Genomic DNA, 27,615 nt, shown 5'->3' on the forward strand with positions numbered 1-27,615 from the left:
CTGACTTATAAATACATCAATTAGTTTTGCATTCTGAGGGTGTGTTTACACGTGGGTGCCTCCTTGACTTGGCTGAACTCTATAAAAATAAAAATAACAATGTCAATAAGCAATGCAAACTGAATGCTCCATGTAAGAGTATTTGGGATAGTTAGATCTCACCGTGTGTGTGTCTCACCTTTGGCCAATTAAAGATATAGACGGCAAGATATTATGTTTTCTTAAACTAACCAAAAGGGGCCAAGCTTTGAGTTCCCTACATTGGTTGGGACATGTGTACTTATATCCAAACGAACGACTTTAAGAAACGCAAAGAATTGCAAAAGACACGATTGCGATACTTAAATTTTGGTCGGAATTCCGAAGAGAAAGAAGGTAATTGCAAGAATTTGGAATAAACTTCATCATCGTGCATCCTTTATAAGTCTACATAGCCAATTCGGTGGCTCTCAATCTCATAGTCTCCAACATCTAGGTATTCAAACAGACGGACAGACCGACAAACGGTTAGACAAGGCACATCGACTCAGCTGTCTATGCTTATCAAGGGAATATATACTTACTTTATGGGGTCGGAAAAGGTTTCTTCTGCCTGCTATAGACTTCAACACCAACAAGATCAAATTTTTTGGTAAATATTTCCAAAAGCTTTTCGGTTACACGACAAATAAATGTCTCATACGGTGGGCTTCCATGCAGTCCAAAAACTTTCATCAAGAAAACGAAACTCTCATATATTTCAGATCTTAAACTTGATGTACATAAGTAAGTAGATATTAAAAAAAAGACATTTGTTCGTTTTTCTTTTTGCATCGTTTATTATTATTAATTTTTTGTTTTTCTTTTTTCATACTTTGTATAGCATATAACTTGTTCTGTTCTTGGGTTTTCTTGTTTCATATATAACTAAAATTTACAAAAAAAATTTAATTCTTTAATTGTTATTTGTATGTAATTCTCTTCCTGTGCTTGGGGCCCTACATAAAAAGGAAAGACAAAACAAAAATTTAAGACGAAAAAGAAATAATAATAAAATAGAAAACAAATAATGACACATAACAATTAATAATCATAATAAAAAGAGGAATATAAGTATGTATGTATATATTATATATATACATATATACATATATATATATATATTTATATATATAGAATAGGTATACATAGTAATAAAATAGATGTATGTGTATAACAATTTGTGTGTTGAATTTATAATTATTTATTATGTAGTATATATAACAACTCTAAATCTGGAACAGCAAAAGTATGTTTTCTATGTATACTCGATTTTGATGGGTTGAGTGGGTGGTTGGGTGTTGGGTGTTGGAGGTGACAAGTTAGGGTTAGAGGAAACGGGGTGGGTCATTAGGAAGAATACAGGGATTGGGGGGGCTGTTACAAAGATTTCAGCAGCCGGCGCCGGCGCTTGCCACAAAATGAACTTACAATTACTATCGATCTATATATATATATATTTATATTTGGTTATATATGTAAGTATGTAGCTAAATACATATACATCATGTACGTATGTATGATGTATGTATGTATGTATTAAATTTGAATTGAAGGGTTTCATAAATTCCTTTACAATCGAATCAAGGGCAAACAAAAGGAGAAAGAACAAAAAAATAAACAAAAAAAAAAAAAAAATACAGAAGAAATTATTAAGGCTAAAGTTAAATAATTACTGACAAATCCACACACACACACGCACACAAACACTACACAGAGAATATCGAACTTGATCCGAGATCCGATCACTGTGCAGTTGCATAACATGTGTGGAATGGATAGATATATGCCTTTGCTTTCTGCTAAGTAGTTAATGTTCCCGATCTCCTGCTTAATTCAGCTCCTTTCGCGTGGTATTGGGCAAGAGGAGACACATCAGACCTCCACCAATTAGTAGACCCGACACAATGAATGTTGGCGACGGGCAATAGTTATCCAATAGCTGGGCAATCACAATGTTACCAATGATGCCACCCAAACGTGCTGCCACCATGGAGATGGCCACACCAGTGGCTCTCAGTTTGGTCGGGAATACCTCTGTGATCAGACAATCAAGAGCGGCATTTGCCGCTGAAATTGCTCCGCTGAAGATGGCCGAAACGATCAGATTCTGTAGGGAACTGCGCACAAAGTACATCAATGCTGAACAGATGCCAGCCGTCAGGGTGCCGGCAATTAGGAAGAACTTCCTGCCCAACAGATCCATGCCCAATATGGCCAATAAATTGGCTGGTAGAGCCGAAGCCAATGAAATCAGCGACTCCATAAACACGGATGATGGTATGTCCGATGAGCAGGTGCCATTGCCCACATTCTCCTTGGCAATGCTCACCACATAGTCCGTTACAGTGCATACGCCAGCCGACTCGCCTGGGAAGGCCTTCTCGTATTCCTCGAATCGATTGAAGAGCTCAGGGAACCACATCAACAGACCATAATAGCCAATATGGAATGTAAAGTTAATCGTAATCGAAACAATGGTGAAACGTAATATTGGTGACTTGAATAGCGCGCGACTGTGGTCAACCATGCCGCTGATCATACGCGAATATTTGCCCTGAACACTGCTGTTTGAGGCCTCGTTTTGTAGCTTCTCATCGACCTCCAGATCATAGACCATATACTCATTGGGACTCTTTTTCGTGTTGGTCACAAAGATGCCACGGAATATGGCCAGGGCCTTATCCTTTTTGCCTCGGGTCAATAGGAATTTCGGTGATTCGGGCAAATAGAAGAGCAGGAACCCCACCAAAAATGATGGTGTCGAGCAGACCAACAGAAAGATGCGCCACGAATTGTATGTGAAGTAAGGTGTAATAAAACCAATTGTTGTCGGTATTATAAGCCAGGCTAACCCAGCCACAAATAGATTGCCAAATGTCCAGAAGGCAGCCATAAAACTCAACATTGAGCCACGTTTTGCTTTCGGTTGAAATTCAGCAAAATATGACCAGATGACGGGACCACTTCCGCCCAGACTGTAACGAGAACATAGAGAAATACAGACAAGAAATGAAAATCAAAGTATTTAAAACCGCAAAAAGGACTTAAATATGCCCCCTGAAGTATGCAATGGGTTGCCATACATTTGGTATGGCTCCCAGTTCATATTTTCATTGATCATCGCTCACAGGAAATACGTAAAGATCTTGAATCATTTTAAAAAGCAAACTGCATACTTTAGGGCGTATATTTTTCAAATTTCCCACTGTATGAATATTTATATCCAATAGCAATTAGCCTATTAGGCAAACAGCTCCAACTTGCTAGTAGGGCCAAGGTGATTATCAATTAGCAATCGATTGGCAAAAAAAATAAATAAATATGAGTAATAACAAAATTATGGGCAAATAGTAATTGGAACGAAGGTGAGAAAAAGAGGGAATGAGCCCAGAATGAGTCAATGAGTTTTCCCCCAAAAATATTGATCGAAGTAACAACAACACACACTTTTCCATAGCTCTCCTTCGAGAACGAGAAGAAGGTAAAGAAGGGCTGTGGTTGAGTTATTTTCGTTACATCGAGTCAAGTCGAGTTGGAAGCATTTTTTAATTAGCATAAACAGTCACGACTTTTGTTGTTGTTATATATTGGCATGGGCGAAAAAGAAGAAAAAAAAAAGTTAATTGAATTAACACCTACAAAATACGATCGAAAAAAGAAGCAAAAAAAAAACCGATCCATGTGCGGTACGCGGTGTGTCACTGCATCAACAACAACATTTCGAAATGTCTATTCAGACATGGCAAATCGGCCTAGTCAGGTATTGATGGGGGGGGAGAGGGGGTTCTTAGTTTAGTTTTTGGTACTTACGCTGCGCCATTCAGGAATCGGAAGAACATAAAGAATGCATAGGACTGCGAAAATGACGAGGCCACAATGCAGAATGCATTCATAAATGAGATGACAATCAAGACTTTCTTCCGTCCAAAACTATCGGCAATGCTGCCCCAGAAATAGGCACCCACCATCATTCCGATGAAAATGATGGAATTGAGCCATCCCTTGGTCTCCGTATTCAAATCCAGATCACATTCAGCCGATGGCAAGATGAATGACATTGAGATGACATCCATTTCCTCTGATGTACTGACCAGGCCACAAATGGCCAGCAGTATATAATGGAATTTGCCATAACCGCATAGCTCGATGGCCCTTTCAAAATTGGCCACTATGGGTCGTGTGGGTACGGCCAAGGAGCCAGACTTTTACTTCTGCCCTTGCCCTTGCCTTTACCCTTGCCCACATGGCCGTGTCCGTGGCCGTGCCCATCGTCTTCATCATCACTATCGGAGCCGCCGCCGCCATCGACACCACCAGCAGCAGCACCGCCCAGCGCTCGCTCTACGTCCTGATGCTTGCCATTGGAGTTCGGGGAATTCGTGGAATTCACCGAATTCGGTACAGTTTCCGCCTCGTAGCCTCTATTATCGGCTGCAAAATGATATTCCGGCTGCTTCGATGATTGGCCCAAGGAATACGGCTGAATGATTGCCCGATTGTCAATGTGCTGCTGCTGCTGCTGCTGCTGTTGCTGCTGCTGCGAGTTAACAACGTTGTTGGTCCCTGAAGTTGGGTTGATCTGAGTATTGTAGTTGGTTGGTTGTAGGCCAGCTTCTACATTATAGGCTACAGAAAGAGCATAACGGAACATCAACAACTGCAATCGATACACTGCGATCGATAAGTTTCAATACTTACATTCGCTTTTACCCTTTGCAGAATCACCTTCTACCATTCTATAGTTCAAGGTTTTTTTGGCTCTTTGTGCGCTTAGGCAAACAAAAGAAGAAAACGATCGATGAGGAAATTGAATTGGGGATATTAACACCAGGTGAGTTTCCTAGCTGGAGATGAGCTTAGGACACAAACACAAAAATAGGTGAACAGTTAAGTTGAAAACTTTTTTTGTCAACTGCAAAGAGAAAGAAACACAAATATAAAAATTTTTAATCGATTAACAAAATGGCTTCAAATGGCTTCTGATTGATCAATCTATCTCACAAAAAATCCAATAATATTATATGTTTGTTTGTATGTGTATGTACATAAGAAATTTGCACACAATTATTTTGTTTGTCAATATTTGCATTGAATGAACTATTTGAGAGTACAACTTGAAGAGTCTAAACACGATTGATATATCCATCATCCAGCATCTTCATCAGGAAACGTGTCACGATTTCCATTCCAACTAGTTGGCCGTCGGGATTATTACAGGTAATTACTCTGATCTAATCCAAAAGTGAGTGAATTAAATTTGAAAATTAAAGAAGCTAACATCGGCTATGCCGAAGTTTGTATACCTTTGCAGTCCTTGGTAATAATAATTTTACATGTTCAAAATTTGTTTTCTGCAACTCAATTCATCAATATACAAACAAAACAATTTTACTCTCATATTATCACATACATATGTAAATTTCATAGCATACTCGATTTTTATGAAAATGTTTCTTCTAGTTCTTCTAGAGCTATATTATATAGTGGTCCGATCCTTATGGTTTTCATACTTTATTTTTCCCGGGTAATAAACACCCACGAAAAAAAATTTCAGCCCGATAGCTTTTAAGACGGCTGAGTAAAACGCGTACGCACAGACGGACGGACAGACTGACAGACGGACATGGCTATATCGACTCAGCTTCTCACGCTGATCAAGAATATGTATACTTTATGGGGTCGGAAACGTCTCCTTCTGTGCGTTACAAACATCTAATCAATTTTATAATACCCTCTGCAAGGGTATAAAAATGTAAACAGAAATGTATATGAACACATATTATTCATTAGACTCCCCGAAAAAAAATGCAATCGTTACGCATTGTTAGTGCGTTAATTGATAGTAGATCGTCGAGGTATTGGATAATTCTGTGATTTAACAGTGAGTCAAATTTCAATTACACTGGTCAAAAATCTAGCAAAGTTTGTTTTCTAAAAGCCTTAAAAAAATGTCATGTTGTTTGATGATTTCGTTATATGTAAATATTTCCAGATTTATATGCAGATCCTTTGCCCTCAGTTTGAGTGCAGATTTGCATTGCCTATCGAGTAATCGAATATACCTAATAATCGAATAGAAAATGGAGTCAGCTGTCTAACAAAAGGATTTATCTACAAGTGTAGCCAATATGATTGAGAAGTTTTGTAAAATCGTTTACAACATTTTGTATTATTTGTTAATTTAAGGGATAATTGAAATAATTTTTAACGGCTATATTTAAAAACAAAAACGTTTTATCAAGTGATGCAATGGGAAACTAAAAATACAACGACAATTTCTAATTCTCATCCGATATGGAAATGTCCGATTGAAGGAAAACAGGAACACAACAGCAACAACAAGTACATACATACATACATACATACATATGTACATGTGTAAGTAATGGCAAGTTGAGAGAAACGAGTTGAATAGAAGAGTGAAATGGATGACTTTGGCAATTAATTAATTGATTAATTAATTAAGAATTGAAAGCTCGTTGCAAATGCACATTATTATTGCATTATCCGATCGCTTAATTAATATTTCAAACATCTGAACGGACAGACAGAACAAACGCCTACACTTCCGCCACAATTATACATAGCCCTTCACCTGGCCTTGTCTGATCTGCCGATCAAAAGTGAAATATATGTTGTATGTATGTAGCATCAATTGCAACATATTGCAAGTCTATAACTATCGACAAAACCAATTCCAGTTTCTCCTTCCTTGGAATTTATTTTAATGTAAAACTGCGTGTGAGAATACAAGTAATGTATATGATTTACACATTACACATTGCATAGTTTTAACTGACTGCCTGACTGACTGACTGACTTCAATGTCATATTGCTCGGGATCTGGATACAATATACAGTACATACATACATACATACATAAATCTTTTACATACATATGTCTAAGCTTAGTTCACTTTGTTTTGCGTTTCGCCTTTTTGCATATTTATCACAAATTAATTAACACATTAAAATAAGCAAGCTTGTCTTTACTACGTGTGCATATTATCTTTATATCCACACTCATATCTACACATACATATATACATACATATCTATCTGTTAAAATATGTATAACGAATCAAGTTTTATTATACTAAAATGAGAACAATTATAATGCCATTAGTAAAGAAAAGAATTTCAAAATGTAATTCATTTGACAGTTTACATCATTTTAAGGGAAAAAACTATTAGCAATATAAAGTTAACAAATTACAATCATAAATATAATAGTTGAAATGCTAACTATCATAAATATAACAGTTAGTTAGCATTTCAACTATTATATTTATGATTGGAATTTGTTAATATTTATGAGACTTGTTTCATAAATGCTAACTATCATAAATATAATAGTTAGTTAGCATTTATGAAACAAGTCTCCTCTGGGAGGGTGAGGGAGAATAAACACATTTTCAAACAGTTCCAAAAAAAACAAGGTGAAAAAGCGGAAACAAAAGGAAGTGAAATGCTTATGATTGGAACATCTGGAAATTTGAGCATTTTTATTTATGGTTTGTTGTCTCCAAAAAGTTTTGCGGTGTGTCGATAATAACTCTTGATATTTTATGTATTTTACTGATTATTGGATTTACCTGTTTGCCAAAAGAGTTTGGAAAGTTTTTTCGTTTAATCACTTGTTTGCTTTACTTTTTCTTCAACTTGATTTATGTATATTGTACACCTAATGTATATAGTAATATGTAAGTATAAATGGGTTTTTCTTTCCTTACAATGTAAGACTTTGGTTTTGAATTTGTTTTGGATTGTGGCTTTAATTGTCAGCTGCTGCTATTGTGGGGCGACAATGATAATGGCGACTGTTTCTGTTTATGATGAATTTTCGTATTTATTGTGCAAGTTTTCAATTTGCAATTATTGTTACGAAAAGCTGGCGAAAACATCAAAAAACTTTGAGATTCAATCAACAACACTAACGAAATGCATTTGAGGCACAAAAGACAATTGAACAATGGAGATCTTTGCTCGGGACTCGCGACAAAATGCAGTACGAGCACGCGGGACGCACAAGAAAATCACGGATCCAAATCGATTTCGATTGATCAATTATGGCGCGCGGAAACTCTCGGATTCTCGGGGATGCGCAACGGAGAAAAAGCAGAAAAAACAAATGTACAAGACGAAACAAAACAACTTCGTTGCTGTGCGCGAAACGGTGGAAAGCCAAGTATTTGAGAGGCCGTTAAGCGCCCGCTTAAATATACAAAAATGAAAAGAAACAAAAACCAAAAACAACAACTCAGCGAAACGAAATGGAATATGGAACGTGCAAACATAAACCGGGCTTATCAGAAGCACCAGCAGCCACAGCAGCAGCCGCAGCAGCAGATACAACGGAACAATATGGCATTAAAGTGCGAGCTTCGTGCGAAAAGTGAAATGGAAATTATGGTTGCTTTCCAAGGGGGGAAATGGGGGCCGGTAGGGAGAGATATAGAGTAAGAAGCTAGTTTCTTCACATCCAGTTATGTATGGACTTGAGAATTATTTCATTGAATTTGAACCCATTCATCATTGGGATTGCCCAGCGCGTCTAGATCTACCAGATATGCCAGATACCAGATATACTTAGTCCCTTCCCTTGCCCAATCACTGAGTTTATACTCATTGAAATTGTAATTGAATGCAAGTCAATGGAATTAATTGAAACTAAATTGAATGAATGCAAAACCAACGACTATGGCATACTCTCTATACTTCAATTCGATTAAGTCGATCATTATCACAAAAAAGAGTCAAAAAGATCAAAACGGATAATAAAAGTAAATTTCTTTAGGATTTCAAATCGAATTATTAACTATTGATATGCATTACTGGTTTGTTTGCAAAAGTAATTGCAATTACATAGTCGATAAGAGTATTTTGCAAAAAGTTAAAACCCGAAATCAATTAACGGCAACAGGCAGCGGCTTAAGTGTTCAAAAGAATAATGCTTATTGAAAATACATGGGCATTATTAATATTATTATTGTTCATATACACATGTATATATTTATATATATACACATGTATATATTTATATATATGTATATATGTAGATGCTGTTGTCATTGTGCGATTATTATTATTATTATTGATACATTTTAATCGATCGTGTGTACTGACCATGTGACTCAGACTCGGATTCGAACCCGAACCGAACTTGATTAAACCTCAGACTCAGGAGGAGTGATTGAGCGAAGCAAGAGATTACATGTGAGAGAGAGCGAGCTAGAGAGAAAACAGCTGTTATCCCCAAAAAAAAAAAAATGACATATGGTAATTTTAAAGAACTACTCGACTGTAACTATTACGACTAGTATGTATTGTATAATAATACGAGAGGGAATGACAAAAGTGGGAAGAGATCATTAAGTAGGAGCAACCCACAAGTGTCTTGCCAAATGAATTGATCTTTAGCTAATTGCTTAATTGATGCTTTTGGTGCAAATTTACACCCCCTTTTGCAATACTTTGGGGTGTGAATACAAATTATGAATCATTTGTTTCAATTTTGTGACACATTTTGAACAAATTTTGCGCACTATTGGACGTCAAAGCTATTTTCAATTTGTTAATAGCCAAAGTGTGTGTGTGACTTTTTCATGCCCGATATGAGAATCTATAACTATATGTATATAATATGTATGTATGTATGTACCTATACCAACATAGAGACGTGTGAGATCTTACATAAGACCGCATTTTTCTTCTTCATGAAAATGACTTCAGGAAAAGTTTCGAATGTCTGATTACTTTACTATATATGTATATGGAATACAAATGTATGAGAATTATCGCCAAGTGAAACGTGTTCTTTTTTATATTTTCCCTCAACTTGGTTGTTTAAAGTGAACTAATTGTGCTAAAAAATATGAATTTGACAACTTGTCAACATGTCTAATCAAAAAACCAACAAAAAAACAACAACAAAACAAAAGAATTAAAATGAGAACTTTTCAATTATAAAATTGATTGACAATTTAATTATCCGAATTAAATAACTACAAAGAGGCCCAGGTGGACAGGGAGGATAATGAGGAGAGAGTAAGAGAGGCAGAGAGTTTTATATAAGATACAAAAGTTAATGTCAATACAATGGGAAACTATAATTTTGAAAATAAACAAACAACGAAAGATAATGGTTCATGTGCTTGCTAGAAAACCCTTACAATGGTTAATGTCCTTGCTGTCTTTTGTTTTGAACTTCTTTGTTTCTTCATACATACGTACATACATAAGTATGTGTGTAATTGTTTATACACATTAACGCCAAGGGGCGTATATTAATCTATAAACGATAGCAGCAACATTGAGAGGCATCTTCATCGCATTGCGAATACCCTTTAATCTGGAAATCACAAAAGGGTATATTGGGCATACGAAACAAGTGAAAAGTGTTTGTTGTAATGCCACATATTGCAGGGTATTTTTAAGTCGACACTTCGTTTTAGTGCTGGGAATCTTTTCATTTATTGTTATTGGAAAATTTTCAACAATATTCACCCGAAACTCGTTCTAATTGGTTTTTATTAGTTTCAGTTTCGCCTTTTTTTCCCCCTCTCCCTTTCAATTTGTTTGCTTATTGCTTTTTCCTTCGTCCAATGTCTTGCTATTGTTTTTTTTTTGTTGTTGTTGTTGTTGTTCTTTCAATTTCAATTTCAGTTTCGTTGCACATACATTTCCATTAATTGTGTTCCTCCTTCATTTAATTGAAAACAAAAAAAATAAAGAGAAAAAGAATTTCAACATCTCCAATTGGAGGAGCTCGGACTATGACTAATGGACGGACGGCAACTGGAAGATTCAAGATTAATTCTTTCAGTTTCGGTTTCTAATCGGAATGACTCATCTATAGTCTACATAGAATCAACAAACAAACAAACAAATTTCATGCATTGAAATTGACAATTGTTTAATTGAATTTCTGTCATTTTCTAGGATATTTCCTTTTCATTGATTATAACCATTTATTTATAACTTTTAGTCGATATTTCTTGAAACTTGTTGTTGTTGATCATTTCTTTTTTTATAATTCTTATTTTGAGGTTTCGGAAATTTAATTTTAATATTCTTGAAATATGTTAAACAGCTGAAGAGCACGAAAATCGAAAAGAATTTATTATATTTGTTTTTGATTTTGAGCTCAGTTAGCATAATTAATTTATGCATTATTCAACTCTGATCAAAAAATTGAATTTAGGAGGCCGGCGGCGGGGACGGTGGCGGCAAAAAGTTAACAATGAAATCTGGAATAATGCCCTGATATCCGATTATTTATGTCTTACAGGAAGAGTCAACACATCCCAAACTCATCCATATGTATGGATAATTTTTGTTGTTATTGCTTCCCCATTATTAATTAATCCTTATGCGAGGAAGTCAGTTGGATGGATATGTCGCTTTGCCTTTTTTTGGGAGGCAGGAACAGGGAATGGAAGATACGCACCTATAGAGTTTTTTGTTTTGGTTTTTAGGAATGTTAGTTCGGCTGCCTTCTGGACTTTTGGCTAGGAAATGTTCTTGTTTTATGTTGTTGCACGGCGGAATTTAACGGTCGGTTGGTGTCGAAACTCGAAATGGTATCACTAGTGTTGGAGGAGCTCCACGCAGCTCCAAAAGCGCTTGGACAATGCGTTCAAATTGGCGTGGGGGCAACGTTTTTATAATCGGCCCAGAGAGGCGCTCGCTATAGGCGGTTCGTTTGTGTGCGTCCCCCCATGTCCCCCTTCCACTACTTGTTTGTTATATTTCTCAGTGTCTTTGTTTTTTATTTACTTTTTTTTTTTTGGGATGCTGTTGCTCTCTCTTGCACGATCTTTCTCTCACTCTCTTTATCTCTGATTGGGCTGCGTCTCTCTCCCTGTGGCTCCCTCTCTTACTTACGCCACAATCTGATGTCTTCTCCGGGGCTTCTTCTGGGTTGTTGTTTTTGACGGTATCGTCGGAATAGATCATCTCCGTTGCACATATTCAGTAGCCGACAATGATGCTTATCGGAGTCTCCTGTTCTTATCGCTCGCAAAAGTGTCAAGTGAAGGAAAGTGGGGAAGAAGGCTCTTAAATGCCCTTTCGACCAAGCTAGGACTGTAAAATGGGGGGACATTTGCCCCCTAAAGGGAAAATTTGCAATTGGCAGTCCATGAATTCTTTCAATTTTTGGAAACAAATGAAGAAATTTTGGAATTTACAATGTTTAAAGAGACTTCCGATAAGTTGTTGATTTGTTGATAACAATGAATACTTTTCCAGTATATTGCACACTTTAAGGGGCATTGTTCTCCCCTAGATCCGCCTACTAAACGCTCCAGCATTAAGGGTCTTCAAGGGAAAGGCTCTCTGCGGCAATATTTAAGCATGACAGAAATAGAGCTATCCGCCATGTATGTACATATATATACACACTTTTGTATGTATGTATATACTATATATTAAATAATATTGTTCCATGCCTCGTGGGTATTCTTTGCATGTGGCGAAGCGTATTTGCGTGCTCAGCCACATAGCTTTCCACTGATTCGTTTCTCTAGCCCGCATCCTTCTTGCCCATCACTTTTTGGTGGCGGCAAAAGATCTACGTAATTTTTCGTACGATTTCATAAACTCTATTCATCTTTTTTCATAACGAAATACACTTAGAATTGAATAGAAAGATAAAGATAGACGCGCAACGTGACAGTAAAAAAAAAAAGAGAAAGAAAAAAAGAAGCAGACTTGCCCCAAGTTCAATATGATGAACGATTTGGGGGGATTCATGGAACTGTATGAAAAGTCAATATAGTTGCAGTTGAACGAAGATAAGATGATTTCCTTCCCAAAGAGATGATTTTGATGATCTTTTTGATTACAGTTATTTTTGTACTAATTGTTTATACAATAAACCAAACATGTCATTTTTCAGGGATTAACTTGGCTCATTCTTTCAAGTTCAACACTGTTTGCACACACTCTGCCAGTCTGTCTGCCTGTCTGTCTGTCCGACTGACTGACTGACTGTCTGTCTGTTTGTTGTCTCTGTCTTCTCTTACCACCTGTCACCAAGTGATGATGAGATCAGGTAATAATTAACCCCTCGTGACCATTTGGATGGATGGACAGAAGTTGCATCGCTTTTTGTTAGTGTTAATGTGTCCTTTGCACTGACTCTTGGAAAATTTAAACAAACAACAACTGTTTCTTTTGCTATATGTTTGTATGTATTTATTCAAGATATACCATATAATCGCATATAAGTTATATAGGGCTGACGTCAGTGGTGGAGAATTGTGTTTATGAGTAGGTTTTATGATGCTGCAGGTTTTTATATTTTATAGATATACACACATAGTGTCTGTTGATATATTTTTGTGACTTGTGCCACCTTAAGAATTATGGCCCCAAGTTTTCTGTTTTCTGTTTTTATCACAAAAGCTAAACATTGCCGGTTAATCTTTTTGAAAATAAAACGAGACAAGAGACAAGACTGATCAGGAAGAAGATCTTAGCCAAGGTTATGTGTATGTGTATATGTATGTATGTGTAATTTGGCCAAATACAAGTCAAGCTTAGATTACAAATGGAAATTTTGAATTCCTCATTAAATGAAGCAAGTAAGTCGACTCGTCGACTTGGGTATACCATACACCAGGCGAAACAAATATTTCAAATTTCGAAAACCAAATGTATGTCTATTAAATTGTTTTTACATGTTTCATAGTATGTGCTATCTCGCTCACTCTACGAACATACGAGCACTCTAGCGCCGCCACTAGCCAACGGCCAATTCTGGCCTTGTGGACTGCTTTGTAAAATACGTTCATACGCATATTTTGCATGTTTCTAGTCCGATTTCAATAAAATTCGGTAGTTTTGTAGAAATAGATAAGAATAATTAGTCTGCCGAATTTGAATGCGATAGTCAAAAATCTACAGGAGAAAATCGGTTTTTTCTTAAATATGGAGGCGGAAGTGGGCGTGGCAAAATATGAAAATAGATGTACCCTGCGCGCATATTAAGCCAGTGTACATACTAAATTTGGTGACTTTAGCTTTGTTAGTTTTTGAGAAAATCAGTTTTGTTTAATTTGCGGGGGCGGAAGTGGGCGTGGCAAAATTTTTAAATAGCCAATATCTGCGCGTCTATCAAGCTAATCTGCATACCAAATTTGATGTCTCTAGCTGTTATACTTTTTAAGAAAAACAGTTTTATGTGATTCCTGGGGGCGTAAGGGGGCGTGGCAAAAAGTTTGAACAATCAGTTTTTGCGCGCTAACTAAACGGGTATACAAAATAAATTTGATGTCTCTAGCTGTTATACTTTTTAAGAAAAATAGTTTTATGTGATTCCTGGGGGCGTAAGGGGGCGTGGCCGAAATTCCAATTAACTCTGTACGCGTGCATAATACACGAGTATACATACCAAATTTGGTGGCTCTAGCTCTTATAGTCTCCGAGATCTGCGTGTTCATACGGACGGACGGACGGACGGACGGACGGACGGACGGACGGACGGACGGACGGACGGACGGACGGACGGACGGACGGACGGACAGACGGACATGGCTATATCGACTCGGCTGTTCATCCTGATCAAGAATATATATACTTTATAGGGTCGGAGAAGCTTCCTTCTGCCTGTTACATACATTTTGGCGACTTTAATATACCATTTCACCCTATGGGTGTATGGTATAAAAATGAAGAATACTTTTCTTGGGTTTGGGGTTTTTCATTTTAGAACGTTTAGAACGTAATTCACTTTGAAAAAATCAAAATAAGATAAGAAGAGATTGCAAATTCTATTAATATGAAAACTTTTCCAAGAACTAAAGTCCGAAATGTTTATCATCATCATTATACCATATCTGTCTATATTATTTTATAAGTTGTCTTTTTAATTATGATGAGCACAACAAGAGATTAAAATTATGAACAAATTTGGCTACTTCGGCTGACGCACAGAAGTCGTTACAGCTTAAAGTCACGTGAAGAGATAAACATCATTTTGCATCGAGAGATCGTTCCGATTGTATCTGATGATGAAATTGTCAAGTCATTTTGGTATCTAACCGAACTGCGTTTCTCTCTTTCTATCTGCCTTTTATTATTAATCATTGCCATGCTCAATAACAATTAAAAACAAACAAAAAAAAAGAAACGGGGGAAAAATACAATAAGATCTCTGTCAATGGGTTCGTCATCCACATATGTAAGTACATATGTATATACATATGTAGATACATACATACATTTATGTGGAATTACAAATTACAGACCCTGGACCCATTGGGCAAACAGTAGATCGAACCAAAGAACAAGAGAGCCATCGGGTGAGGGTGACGATGGGGAGCAAGTTCCCAACATATTGTTTTTGTATGACTAACTTGCATCGGTTGACTCGGTTGGGCCTTTTTGCTTGGGCTTAAGCAGAAGAAATCAATTCAATGCCCAATTTCAATTCAGAAGCATCTCCTGCTGCAGGGGCAGAGCAGTGTGAACCGGTTAGAACCGATGCTAATCAACCCAGATGAACCTAAAAAGGCAGCGTCGCGATGTCATCAACTCGTTTCGCCATCAAAAGTCGGAAACTTTTTGATGAAGAAAAACAGTTTTGGTAATGTTTTGTTGGTACATACATACATACATATATAAACAAATCTGAAGAAAAACGAAACTTTTTAAAAGAACTAGTTCATTTGCTTATTTAGTTTTAGGTACACTTTCATGGAACCAGTTCATGGCCTTGCAACAATTACATTATTCCATCAGATAGATTTAACTTTATCAACAAAATGTCTGATGGTTCAGTTGGTTCAGGAGATACTTTTAGTTCTAGTTTCTAGTTTGGGAACCAGTTCACTCTTATTTCTTATTAAGACATTTCATTATACAGATGTATAGGGATTATACAGATATCTTTTCATACATACACTCGCGGACAATCGATTAGAGTAACCTGTGGCACTTTTCGATCAACTTTTATATCTTGTAATCAAAGCAAAGCTTTATTCTTAATTGTTTTTGAATTTTCTCGATTGGTGTATGTTTAAAATAATTTCATAATATCAAAACTGCTTTTCAGCCGCTTTAAGGTAATTTATAAGATTTTTTCTAAAAAAGTTTCATCTAGTTCTACTTTGTTCTCATTTTGGGAAATAGTTCATTCCCTTGAAAACGTAAACATAGCAATTGATAGTTTCCATCAATTAAGCCATTTTATCGAACATACATATATCTCTATCTGTACATAGCATCTAATAGATACATACATATGTATCTATGAATAGGGCGAGACTGATTGGTGACAATGCGAGGGACAATCGAGGGACTGAGGGACATAGCTGTCTGTCTGTTTGTCTGCTTGAGTGGGTTTTGATTCGGAATCAAAATCGGTGTATAACAGGTTTGCGGCGCCCAAAGGCTACACCAACAATAAACAACAACAACAACAGCAACAACAACAACAATAACAATAACAACATTATTAAGCAACAATAACTAAATTGTCACATGTCGCTTTCTGTCTCTCGAAATGGCTGGCTGACTGGCGCTTTGTTTTCGCTTTATGTATGTAAATTTTATTTTCATTTTGTCCACCTTCCCCCGCCTATCTCTCTCTCTCTCTCTCCCTCTCTTTTTATTTTTTGCATTTTCATTTACTTTATTTATTTATTTTTTATTTTTTCCCATCTCTTCGCTTGTCTTCTCTTCCCTTCTACAACTGATTTACAATGTTTACAACTCATTTTTGTAAGGTTTATCTTCTTCATGATCATAATGATGATCCAAATAGATCTAAAAATATGCATATGTAACCCTTTGTATTATCTACTTACAGATATTATCTGATACCTGTAATCTTCGTCTATTACATGTAGGTACTTCTGAAATGGCTACTGACAATAGATAACCAGATCGTAACGAGCGACACGAGCCACTTATTAAAATTATTAACTAAGTATTAACTAAGTAACTATGGGATATATCACATATAAATGGGATATAGATAATATTGTAGACAGGCCCTGTAATGGCAATTGCACTTGACTTGCAATGGATAATGACCCTGAATCTTAGCATCTTGATCTGATTGTCATTGGATGGATAGATAAAAGTGTATGTATGTAGGTACAGTCTCCAGGGCCTTTTAGATATACATATGTAAATAAGTCTTTCCATATAGACATTTAAATCTGTGTTAAGCTTTCTTACATTTTTTAAGTCACAATTTTCTCACCTTGCCATTCACCTCTGGAATAAGCCCTTTTTTACTCCAAGAGAATGAGAAAATGATTCGATTTGAAATGGATTTTGAAATGGATTTTATACATGATATTCTATACAATTAGATCAATTATAAACAGTATGCTGAACGAAGTGCTAGAGATATGAGAATTGGCTTATGTTATTTTGCTTTCGTATTCAATTTTCAAACAATTTAATTATGCAGCTAATTGCACAATTACAATAGCTAAGCAGATATACATAAGTATGGGAAGAAACAGGAGGAGGAGGAGAAGGTTATGAACAGATTTAGATAGAGAAGAGTGGAAACAAACCATTTCCATTTCCCCATTACAGCATTCAATAATCAAGTAAATATATATACATATATATAAAACAAAACGACTACATTGAAAATTTATTACAAAGAAGTTAATGCTTTTTCATAAATAATAAGACTTGGGAAAGATTTTGAAATATCACAATTTTCCATTCACCTTTCGGAGTATTGTGAGAAACCAATTCAATTTGGTTCGAACCGATTTCAAATAAAACGGCATGACGAACATAAATATATAACGATGCGTATTGATGGGATAAAAATAAACTATGTATGGATATATATATATATATATAAATATATTATACGTATACATACATACATATATTTATATATGTACATATATCATAGGCAGTGTCTGAAAGGCAATGAATAAGAAGAGAATCAAAAACAACATTGAACTTGTGAAAATTGTTGAAATTTGTTTGTTGACAGACCGAACTAGATCATAAGTACATATAGTATATAGTATAGTAAATATCTAAATGTTTTCTAACGGGGGCGGATTCAGAAAAATTACATATTTCGACATTAAAAGAGAACTTTAGGACCGATTATTCGGCCTTCCATCAACAGGACACGCCTAATATTCGGGATAAAGGTGAGTTGGTTCGCCTATCTCTTATTCGGGTTCACTAACGAAGCATTCTAGATATTTTAGCCCCAATTAGGAAAATGGTGGGCAAATTCAAACTTGGCTAGGATTTCATTAGGATTTTCTTCCATTTGTAATTTTACAAAAACGAACATATTGCCCGTATGCCAGCTCAGTACCTCGAAGATCATCCAGACCCAAGATATGAAACCGTTTCAATATATTCTTTTAATGCATCCAATACACTGATTAATTTTTTTGAAAACAGATCCAGACAAAGTTCAAATTTATCGAGTTTAAAAGTAACTTTAGTATAATAGAAAATTTGAAAGTTAAACAGAACTTTACATTTTGCTGTTCCATAGCCTGGACATTTATTTCTTTACCTTGAACGTGATTGTAAGTTAAATATATTTGAAATATTTTCCTTGAATGTGTTTCTTTGAACCTCAGATATCCTTGGGTTTTACCTGTCATCAACTCTTTAATGAACAATCAATCAATCTCTATCCCTGACACTTTTCGTTCCTTCTCTGTCTCACAATGCACCTTGGACTTGATTGGATGAGATCGTTAAAACACGTGAAATTATTTCCCCAGTGCTTAATTCATTATTAAGTAAATATAGCTGGCTATAGGATTTAAGTCTTTCATATACATTTGTAGGGTATCTTAAAGTTGGTGTCTTTTGTTTTTGCGTTTCATTACTGGGAAATATTTATGCATATAATGTGGTATAATTGGCAAAATGGGGCGTGGTTATAAACAACAACCGTTGTTTATATATTTTATGCAAAACCAACAACAAAAACAACAACAACAACAGCAATAACAATAACCAAACAACCAATTCAAATTGCAATTATCACTAATAATTATAACGATTGGAAGCTGCCCCTCATAAAAATGAGCAATTAAAGAGACAGGTAGAGGAGGCGCAGACAAAAATGAAAACAACAAAGACGAAATCTGTCTGCTTATCGCAAAACTCAACTGGAATAATACCCTTTATCCATTAAAAAAAAAAAGAGAAAGAAAAATCAATTTTTTAGTCTAAATGTACATATTAATAGTCATAGACAAGGCATAGAAAACAATTAAGATTTAATCTAATAAAAATGTAGTCCACTTTCCGATCAGAAATATAGAATTTCAAAGTATTCAAACCCCTTTGTTTTTCCAAAAAGGCTTCTTATGTTTTGAGAAATTTAAGGATACTCTGGATTACGTTATTCCTTGTCATTCCACAGAGCTTTTAGATTGAAAAATCTATGAAGATTAAGATATACACACATACATACATATGTATATGGACATTCTATCTCAATGGCTATATCAGAGATTCACATTGTATATAAATTTGTTTTTCAAAAAATTGGAAAAACGCAGATTTTTCAAAACTAAAAGTTTGTCAGGTTCAAAGAACTCTTTAAAAAATGTTGTCTGGGTGAAAAATTACGTGACACTTAATCAAAAATATTTGGTTTGGGCCATTTTGTCATTAATCACAGTCTGCGGATTTAAAAAAATGTATAATTTTTACTTCCTGAAGGTTCTTTTAAATTGTTTGGAATCCTGTGTCAGACTGTTTTTTTGATCCTTTTTGTTTAAATTGTTACAATATCGTTTATTGCTTACAAATGATGACCCTAGGCAAACATGTTTACTAATTTGCACAGGTCCAGGTCCTGTCAAACAACGGTTTTAGCCAAGGATTATGCTTGGGGCACAATTAAAAATTCGAATTCCTTCAAAATTTATGGATGTTTCCCCAAAACAAGAAATTATTTCGATGAAGTCTTCCTACGTTATAGATAACTGAATGTAGGCTTGTATATACTGCATAGTTTCTATATCTCGGATTCAACCGGATCGGAACACTATATCATATACCTCTAATTCAAAGAGTCAGTGCCTTCTCAATTAGTTTGTTTTTATTTTTTGAGCTGTTGTATTGAAATTTAATATTGGTGAGTTTATTACACCTATGTACATATAAACGACAGTGCCGAATTTGATAAAGATCGGGTGACTATATCATATAGCTCCCAAAAGAACGATCGGTGAAAAACAGTGACTTTGATTAATATCGTTTTTGCCAAGCTAATGTGGGCCGTTCCTTCGTAAGCATTAGACTTTTTATATAAAGTCTTTTTTCTCGTTAACGGATATAGGTTACGAATAAAAACCAAGCCAAAAAGGACCCCCTGAAATGTTTCTAGGGAAGATCAACTGTTTAATGACCTTAGGATGCTGGGAAAAGCATTATTTTGAATTCAGAGGTAAAGAGGTTCATATTGAATTCCTCCTTCCTAAGTCCAAAGGACAAAATTAATTTAATTAGACAAGCTGTGTACTTACTTGAAAGTATGCAAAAGATTTTGAGTGGAATTATATTTGGATATACTTATTTATTTATGATTAAATTGTATTTTGTTTTGCTATTTGGCAATTCACAATTCTTTAGCACATTTCACCTACTTTTCTTTTGTTTTCTTACGATATACACTGAATATACATAAGTATATATAAACAACTACAAAAAGGCGGAAAAAAAAGAATAATAATAATGAAATAGATATAAAACTTTGGTGGATATAAACAAATGCCGTGCAAGCACGTGAAGCACCGAAACGAAACAAAGACGCACCGTAACCGATAATCGGGTGGCTTGCCACTTCAAGTGATCGGTTGAAAATAAATCGTAACGATATGATTTTTATTTACAAGAATCCAGAGGATACATATTCTGAACTGAACTCGACGGAAAATTACCAAATCGGAGAGAGAGCAAAAGAGACAAAGGGTGAGACACTTTCGAAATGAAAAACATTTTTTTTTGAAACTGATTTAATCTCGTTTTATGCGGCTCGACCGACAAGAAATTTTGTATTTTTTCATTGGGCTGGCTATATACATACATACTTTCGATTGTTTATAAAAATTCAAATGTGCTTTGCTGTGCTTTTTGTTTCGGTTTTAAGAACCTTGAAAAACAAAACAAAGTCGAGAACCGAAGAGCGAAAAGTCAAAAAAAAAAAAAAAAAAACGATTTTAAGGAAAGGAAATTCGAAAACGTTTTTATAAACTTCGGCGTTTGGGATATGTGCGGAACTGAAAAAGTATTATTGAGTGAGATATATGTACATACATTGTACATATGGAAGAACTCTTTTCTTCTCTCATCGAACATTTTGTTTACTCTAATTATTTAATATTTAGGTTTGACAATTTTCTAAATGATTTTCATTTTTTATGGTAACTAAATTTGTCCCGTTTTAACCGGTTGAGTCCGATTAACTGCGTCAGAGATGTGGCAGCCAGCCACCCAGCCAGCTAGCCATCCAGTCAGACAAATCCAAAAATAGATCACATACATACAAGAAAATCCGACGATGACAAGTGGCCCAAAGTCGAAGGTGACGCGGAAATCAATTGGTAATTTTGATCGCAAAGTAAATAAATAAATGTGTTTGTCTAGTCTCTCTGAAGAAGGTCATTTTTAGAAGGATAGAGAGAGAGTAAAAAGATGACGGAAGGCGACAATAAGAGAGTGTGGTCATCCATCGCTATCGATGTATGTACATACATATGTACATACTATAGCAAATGTTCCTGTTCTTGTTCCTGTTTTGACTGGATTTATACGGTTCTCAGCCAGATTAGAGTAGAATAACTTTTCACTTTTTGGCCTAGCAAAGGCTTCGCTTTTCCAACAGTCGATCCCAGACTGTTTTTCAAAATTAGGAATCTTTCATCCTTTATGTCTTGGAAAACATTTGTTTGTAAAAAGGAATCGAAATCGTTTTATATTATTTGAAATTTTGGCACTTAATACATACATATTTGGCCCCCAATTTAATAGTCTTTTTTTCTGTTAATATTTTCTTCTGACATTGATGACGCCTTATGAGAATTCGTTTCTATTTCTGTGTCATCCTCTGACGTATTTGAAAATAAAATAATGTACAATATCTATGGGTATAGAGAGGTAAATACTTATGTATATAGATGGATTTAAACAGGTTCGAAGAACTGTGCGATGGTGTTGCTGATCTGACACGTGTCTTGTCACGCTCTATAGACCTATGTACTTCCCCTTGATTGTTGTTGTTGTTGTTGCTGTTGATGATGTTTTCATGTTGTTGTTGTTATTATTCTTTTGATTTGATTAAATATATATATATATTTAAAAAAAAAAAAACAAATATAATAATAGCAATAGAAAATTAGAAAAATTTTCCCACAATTTATATGTAAATTCTTCCTAGAAATAGAAATTATTTATTTCAATACAAATTCATTTCAATAGCCGTACTAGTAAATTATCGATAACGCAATTTGATTCGTAGTCCAGTTCAGTTTGAGTTCAGGGTTGCCAATCCCAATGACACTTTGTAATATATGTATATACATATATATCTAAAAAACATAGCCTATATGTACCTTTAGAACTATATAATTGGTTTGACTTCAATATGTTCACATTGGTTGGACATTTTATGTGCAAGTCATTTAATATTTCGTGTGTTTTTCTTCTTGTTTTCTTTTTTTCTTGTTTATGTTTTACATTAGCTGTTTTATATGTACATATATTAGATTTATATTTAGATTTACATTTAAAACTTTTGTAAATTCCCTTTTTGGATTTTTTCGTAGTATTATTTTCTTTTTTTTTTAGACGTTTTCAGTTTTGTATTTTTTTTTTTTATGGGTTGATTGGAACTTTTTGTTGTCTTATTGTTGCTGTTGATGTTGTTGCAGTTCGCATAGATAAAGTATCAAATGTGGCTAGCATTTAAAAATTGCAATTTTCACGCTCCAATAACTGACGTAAAATTTTCTCATACGGGCTTTGCTTGATTTTTTCCGTTTTGTTCAATTTTATTTTATTTTTTTTTGGCTATTTTATTTTTTTTTTTGTCGATATGTCGGATAATTTCAAATTTCGTGTGTTAATGTCGCGGCTTGAACTTTAAAACTGCGCGCAAAAATTGAAAACGTGAAGCGAACAACAACAACAAAGCGCAAAGCAAGAGAAAGAACGAAAAAAAAATGAAAAAAATAAAATCAAATTCAAATTCAAATATTTCGCATTGTTGCTCAAATTCTCATTCGTAGCTTTTGTTGTTGTATTATGTTTACTACTAAGCGGCTAGGTGCACTGGGCCCCCATCTCCATAGCCGTATAGCCATAGCATCTCCTCTCCATATGCCCTCTTTCCCATAGACATACAATGGGGAGCTCGCTCAATGAGCTTGAGTGTCATCCACTTAGGAAGCGCCAACCACTGAACTCGCCAGCAGCATCAGCAGTAGCAGTGGCAGTAGCAACAGCCCAGGGCAAAGGGGAGGCATTGGGCGGGGCCAGAGGTCAGCATGATGATGATCAGGATGATCATGACGATGATGATGGTGATGATGACGATGATAATGATGATGATGATTATAATACAATGGACCAGATAATACTAGTGATGGTCATGTAAATTAGATTTGATCCCCACCTCCCTCTCGAATAACAAGATCAGCTTAGATTTTCCCTTTTTTTGTTTATGGCCTGAGCGAGACAGAGATATTTATAGGCAAATATTTACATATCAAAAATAATGAAAAGCAAAGTAGACGCAAAAAAAAAAAATCTAAATTTCTCTACCCAAATTGAATTAATTCAATTAATTTGCATTGTAAGTGTATCAAATCAAATCAGAAATTCTGTAATAAAAAATTGTGGGGAAGCAACTGCTATAACTACTAAACGAAACGAATCAACATTAGCTTAAATGACCAAGTGGACGCCACTCGTAAGCAATTTATAGAGGAAAGAATATAAAATGGAAACCCCTTTATTATTGCGACTAGCCGAACATAATCACCCTCGAACCCTTAGGACTATTACTCTACTACTCTCACCCTTAGGACTATTACTCGCACCCTTAGCACTATTACTCGCACCCTTAGGACTATTACCGATTGTCCGTCCACAGTGGCGCCCTCTGCAATGTCGATATTCACCGCAAGGCAACTCTGCATTTATCTATAATCAAGCCTGAGCACCGTTGAACTGTCAAAGGTTCTTTTCCGGTTTCGCTTACGACCAAGGAGGTAGTGATATTTTTTTTCTGTGAAATAATTTATAAACATCGTATTGAAAGTAAACTGTTTATAACACAAAACAAGTGAAATATAAGAGCAAAGATATTGCTCTGTATGGATAATGAAAGATTTCTAAGCGAACTCCAATACAAAAGACTACCAATGCTAGAGAAATCGCCGTGTTCAAATGTTTTTTTTTTTCTGTTTTCCAAAGTTAAAGTGATTCTAATAGTTGCTATGTATTATTGCAGATATATTAACCATGGGCCGTTACTCACGTGAGCCAGATAACGCCACCAAATCGTGCAAGGCGCGCGGACCAAATCTACGTGTGCATTTCAAGGTGAGGATAATAGAACGCCGCCGGTTGTTGTTGTTGCGGAAGTTATGTATATATATGTACATGGATGCTAAATATAATTAGTGGAGGCAGTTTAAAAATCAGTGTCCTCTCCTCGATAACATGAAGAGTTCACTTTTGCAATGCTGCTAGAGGAAACTATGTTGGTCAATATTATCAGCTGAGTGCAGTTCAATCAAAAGACATGACTGCTCTCTTCCTCAAAATTTGTCTACAATTTCCTATTTGTTTCAACTACGGCACGCAAATTAAACCAAAATGATTTCTGTTCCTAAATCATTTGATGGCCAATTGCGTGCCAAAAGCAAAAATCAAAAAGCCCAGTTAAAACAGCGGCCAGCTGCTCTTTCAATGCGCGAGTCTCTACCTGTAGCTGGGTATACGTTTATTCTATATTGCTGGATTAATGTTACGAAGATATAACCTTAAAAGTTTCTATTATAATAGTTAGTTGTAGGGCACAAACAATTATAAGTGGTTGCGTTCTTGTATGCTTTCATTGTTAAAACTTGTGCCCAAAAAGTAAAACTCAGTCACTGCTAAAACAGCGGCGTATTGAGCTTGTTTAATGCTCGCGTCTCTACCTGAGCTATGGCACAAATATTATTATTAGTCAGATTTAAAACAACTAAATTCAGTGAAGAAAAGTAGAAGAATATGGAGAAAGTATTTCAAAGAGTTTGTATATTTTAAAAGTTTGTAACATACATATTTCAACCACCGATGAGGCATGTTATGCATATACTCAAGTACATTTCGTCTTTTGCAGAATACACACGAGACCGCCCAGGCTATTAAGCGTATGCCCCTGCGTCGTGCCCAGCGTTTCCTCAAGGCTGTTGTCGATCAGAAGGAATGCGTTCCATTCCGCCGTTTTAATGGTGGCGTTGGTCGTTGCGCCCAGGCCAAGCAATGGAAGACCACACAGGGTCGTTGGCCCAAGAAATCGGCCGAATTCCTGTTGCAGTTGCTGCGCAACGCAGAGGCCAATGCTGACTACAAGGGACTCGATGTCGATCGTCTAGTTGTCGACCACATCCAGGTGAATCGAGCTCAGTGCCTGCGTCGTCGTACATACCGTGCCCATGGTCGCATCAATCCCTACATGTCATCGCCATGCCACGTTGAGGTCATCCTCACCGAGAAGGAGGAGGTCGTCTCAAAGACAACTGATGATGAGCCGACAAAGAAGAAGCTCTCCAAGAAGAAGCTGCAGCGCCAGAAGGAGAAGATGTTGCGTTCTGAATAAAATTTTTTAATATATTATGTGTTTTGGCGTGTCCTGTGGGGGCCCCAAAGCGCTGATGTGTCAACAAAAAAAAACTAAAACAAAACCATCATCTCTTTTTTTTTTTTTTTAAATATAATTTCCAAAAAGAAAGTTTTTGAAAATGTATACGTTGGGCGAAGAAGGAGATTAGGAGAATAAGGATTAACACAAATGCGACGAGCGTTTTCTTTAAACGCAATAAATGTTATATTTAAATTTGAAAATATTGGTTCTGGAAAGTATCTTTCCTGAAATAAACGTCTCTGCCTATCCTATATTAGTGGTAGCGTTAAAAATTAAACACGAAATCGATACCAACTTTTTCTGCCAAAGCCAATTAGCTAAAAAATTTAAAACGTGCGATTATTCGCAGAGTTCTACATAAAGTGTAGCTGTCTTTTAGGCTGAGCATGAAAAGTAGATAACATACATGGCATACATTAGGCGGCATCCAACGGATATTTTTAATAATTTAAATTTTTCTATTAAACGATTACATTTAAAAAGGCATATAAACTATTTGGTTGGCAATAGCGTTTGTAAAGCCGATTTTTGTACGCTTCAAAATTTAATAACACTAAATATTTTAATAATAAGTGCCCAAGTGGAGTAGAAATCCGCCTAGAGTAAGTACTTTAAATTATGAGGAATGTTTTTTCGGATGCACTTATTTCTATTAATAGTCAACTTTATTAAAATTGTGAATTTGCAAAGGTGCGAAGTTATTTTTACATTGATAAAGTTAGTCATTATTTAAAAACCGTACCCCAAATCGGTACTAATTGACCAGAAAGAGAAGCGAACCTTTGCCAGATCTTTGAACCGGTTGAGGATGTTGCCATATGTTGTACCCCTCTGCCGACCCGCGCCCCCAGCAATAATGTGCGACTTCTTTAAGAATATTTTCAAATACGCTCATTTGTGTATATTTAAGGCATATTCAAAATTTAACGTCATGATTCATGCCAAATAATTCCAGGTGCATTTCCATTAAATTATTTTTTTTCCGTCTAAACTCTGATGGAGTGTGTGTGTGTGTGGCGGGGGTCAAATGTCAGAGAACTGGCAACTGTCGACACGTGGTCCGAAAATTGTTATATACCTTACTTTTTACCAAGGTTTCCGCTTCCACAAAAGGCACTTAACTGGAGCTGCCAACCGATGGTTGCCTTGAAAATCGCTTGCAACTTTGCAACATGACTGTAAGCGTTCAACCAGAACATCGACACCACCGACCAGCCGACCGCCCACGCCAAATGCTCTTGCGCCGCCCTCCACTTCTAATGCCATTTACTGACGTCACAAAAAAGGTTTGGACCCACAAATTAGCATGGAAAATAAAAATCACCCGAAAACACCTGCAAAACAAAAATCTTGTCTTTCAAAAACAAAAATCACCATCAAAACTGGTTTTTCATTGTCTCTGTTACGGGGGCAGTGGGGGATGCTATCTGCAATATTCCCCTCAACCCACCTCTCTCACTCCCAATGAACTCCAAATGAGTCAGATATTCATGCATATCTATGTATGTAAGTATGTGTTGGCCAATTTAACGCACGCACAGACCGGGCTTTCCTTCTACTCCACAAAAAATCCCCCCAAAATTGCAAGTCACTAGCATCTCCCTCTCTTTCTCTCTCTCTCTCTGTTTTTGTAGGTCCTCTGGTTTTTGGTTTCCGTCCTGAGAAAGAACTGGCTTTTTATTTTAATGAATTCCGCGAAAGAAGGA

General features: G+C 35.9%; 2 protein-coding genes across 2 annotated transcripts; one reads left to right on the plus strand and one right to left on the minus strand.

Moving 5' to 3' along the window:
* Nucleotides 1-1,198: 1,198 nt before the first annotated feature.
* On the minus strand, nucleotides 1,199-11,669 carry LOC137583384 (synaptic vesicle glycoprotein 2B). The gene is given in 5 exon segments (XM_068298364.1): nucleotides 1,199-2,996; nucleotides 3,832-4,207; nucleotides 4,210-4,647; nucleotides 4,720-4,933; nucleotides 11,471-11,669. Coding segments are annotated over 4 exon segments (1,998 nt in total). The 5' UTR covers nucleotides 4,757-4,933; nucleotides 11,471-11,669; the 3' UTR covers nucleotides 1,199-1,849.
* A 12,532-nt stretch (nucleotides 11,670-24,201) lies between these two features.
* Nucleotides 24,202-25,949, plus strand: RpL17 (ribosomal protein L17). Its single transcript, XM_068298332.1, has 3 exons — nucleotides 24,202-24,263; nucleotides 24,506-24,597; nucleotides 25,385-25,949. Exons 2-3 carry the CDS (start codon nucleotides 24,517-24,519, stop codon nucleotides 25,862-25,864), a joined length of 561 nt encoding a protein of 186 aa, XP_068154433.1. The 5' UTR covers nucleotides 24,202-24,263; nucleotides 24,506-24,516; the 3' UTR covers nucleotides 25,865-25,949.
* The last annotated feature ends 1,666 nt before the right edge of the window (nucleotides 25,950-27,615 follow it).

This window comes from Drosophila tropicalis, unplaced genomic scaffold (genome assembly GCF_018151085.1).
Source record: "Drosophila tropicalis isolate 14030-0801.00 unplaced genomic scaffold, ASM1815108v1 contig_867, whole genome shotgun sequence".
Classification (NCBI taxonomy): domain Eukaryota; kingdom Metazoa; phylum Arthropoda; class Insecta; order Diptera; family Drosophilidae; genus Drosophila; species Drosophila tropicalis.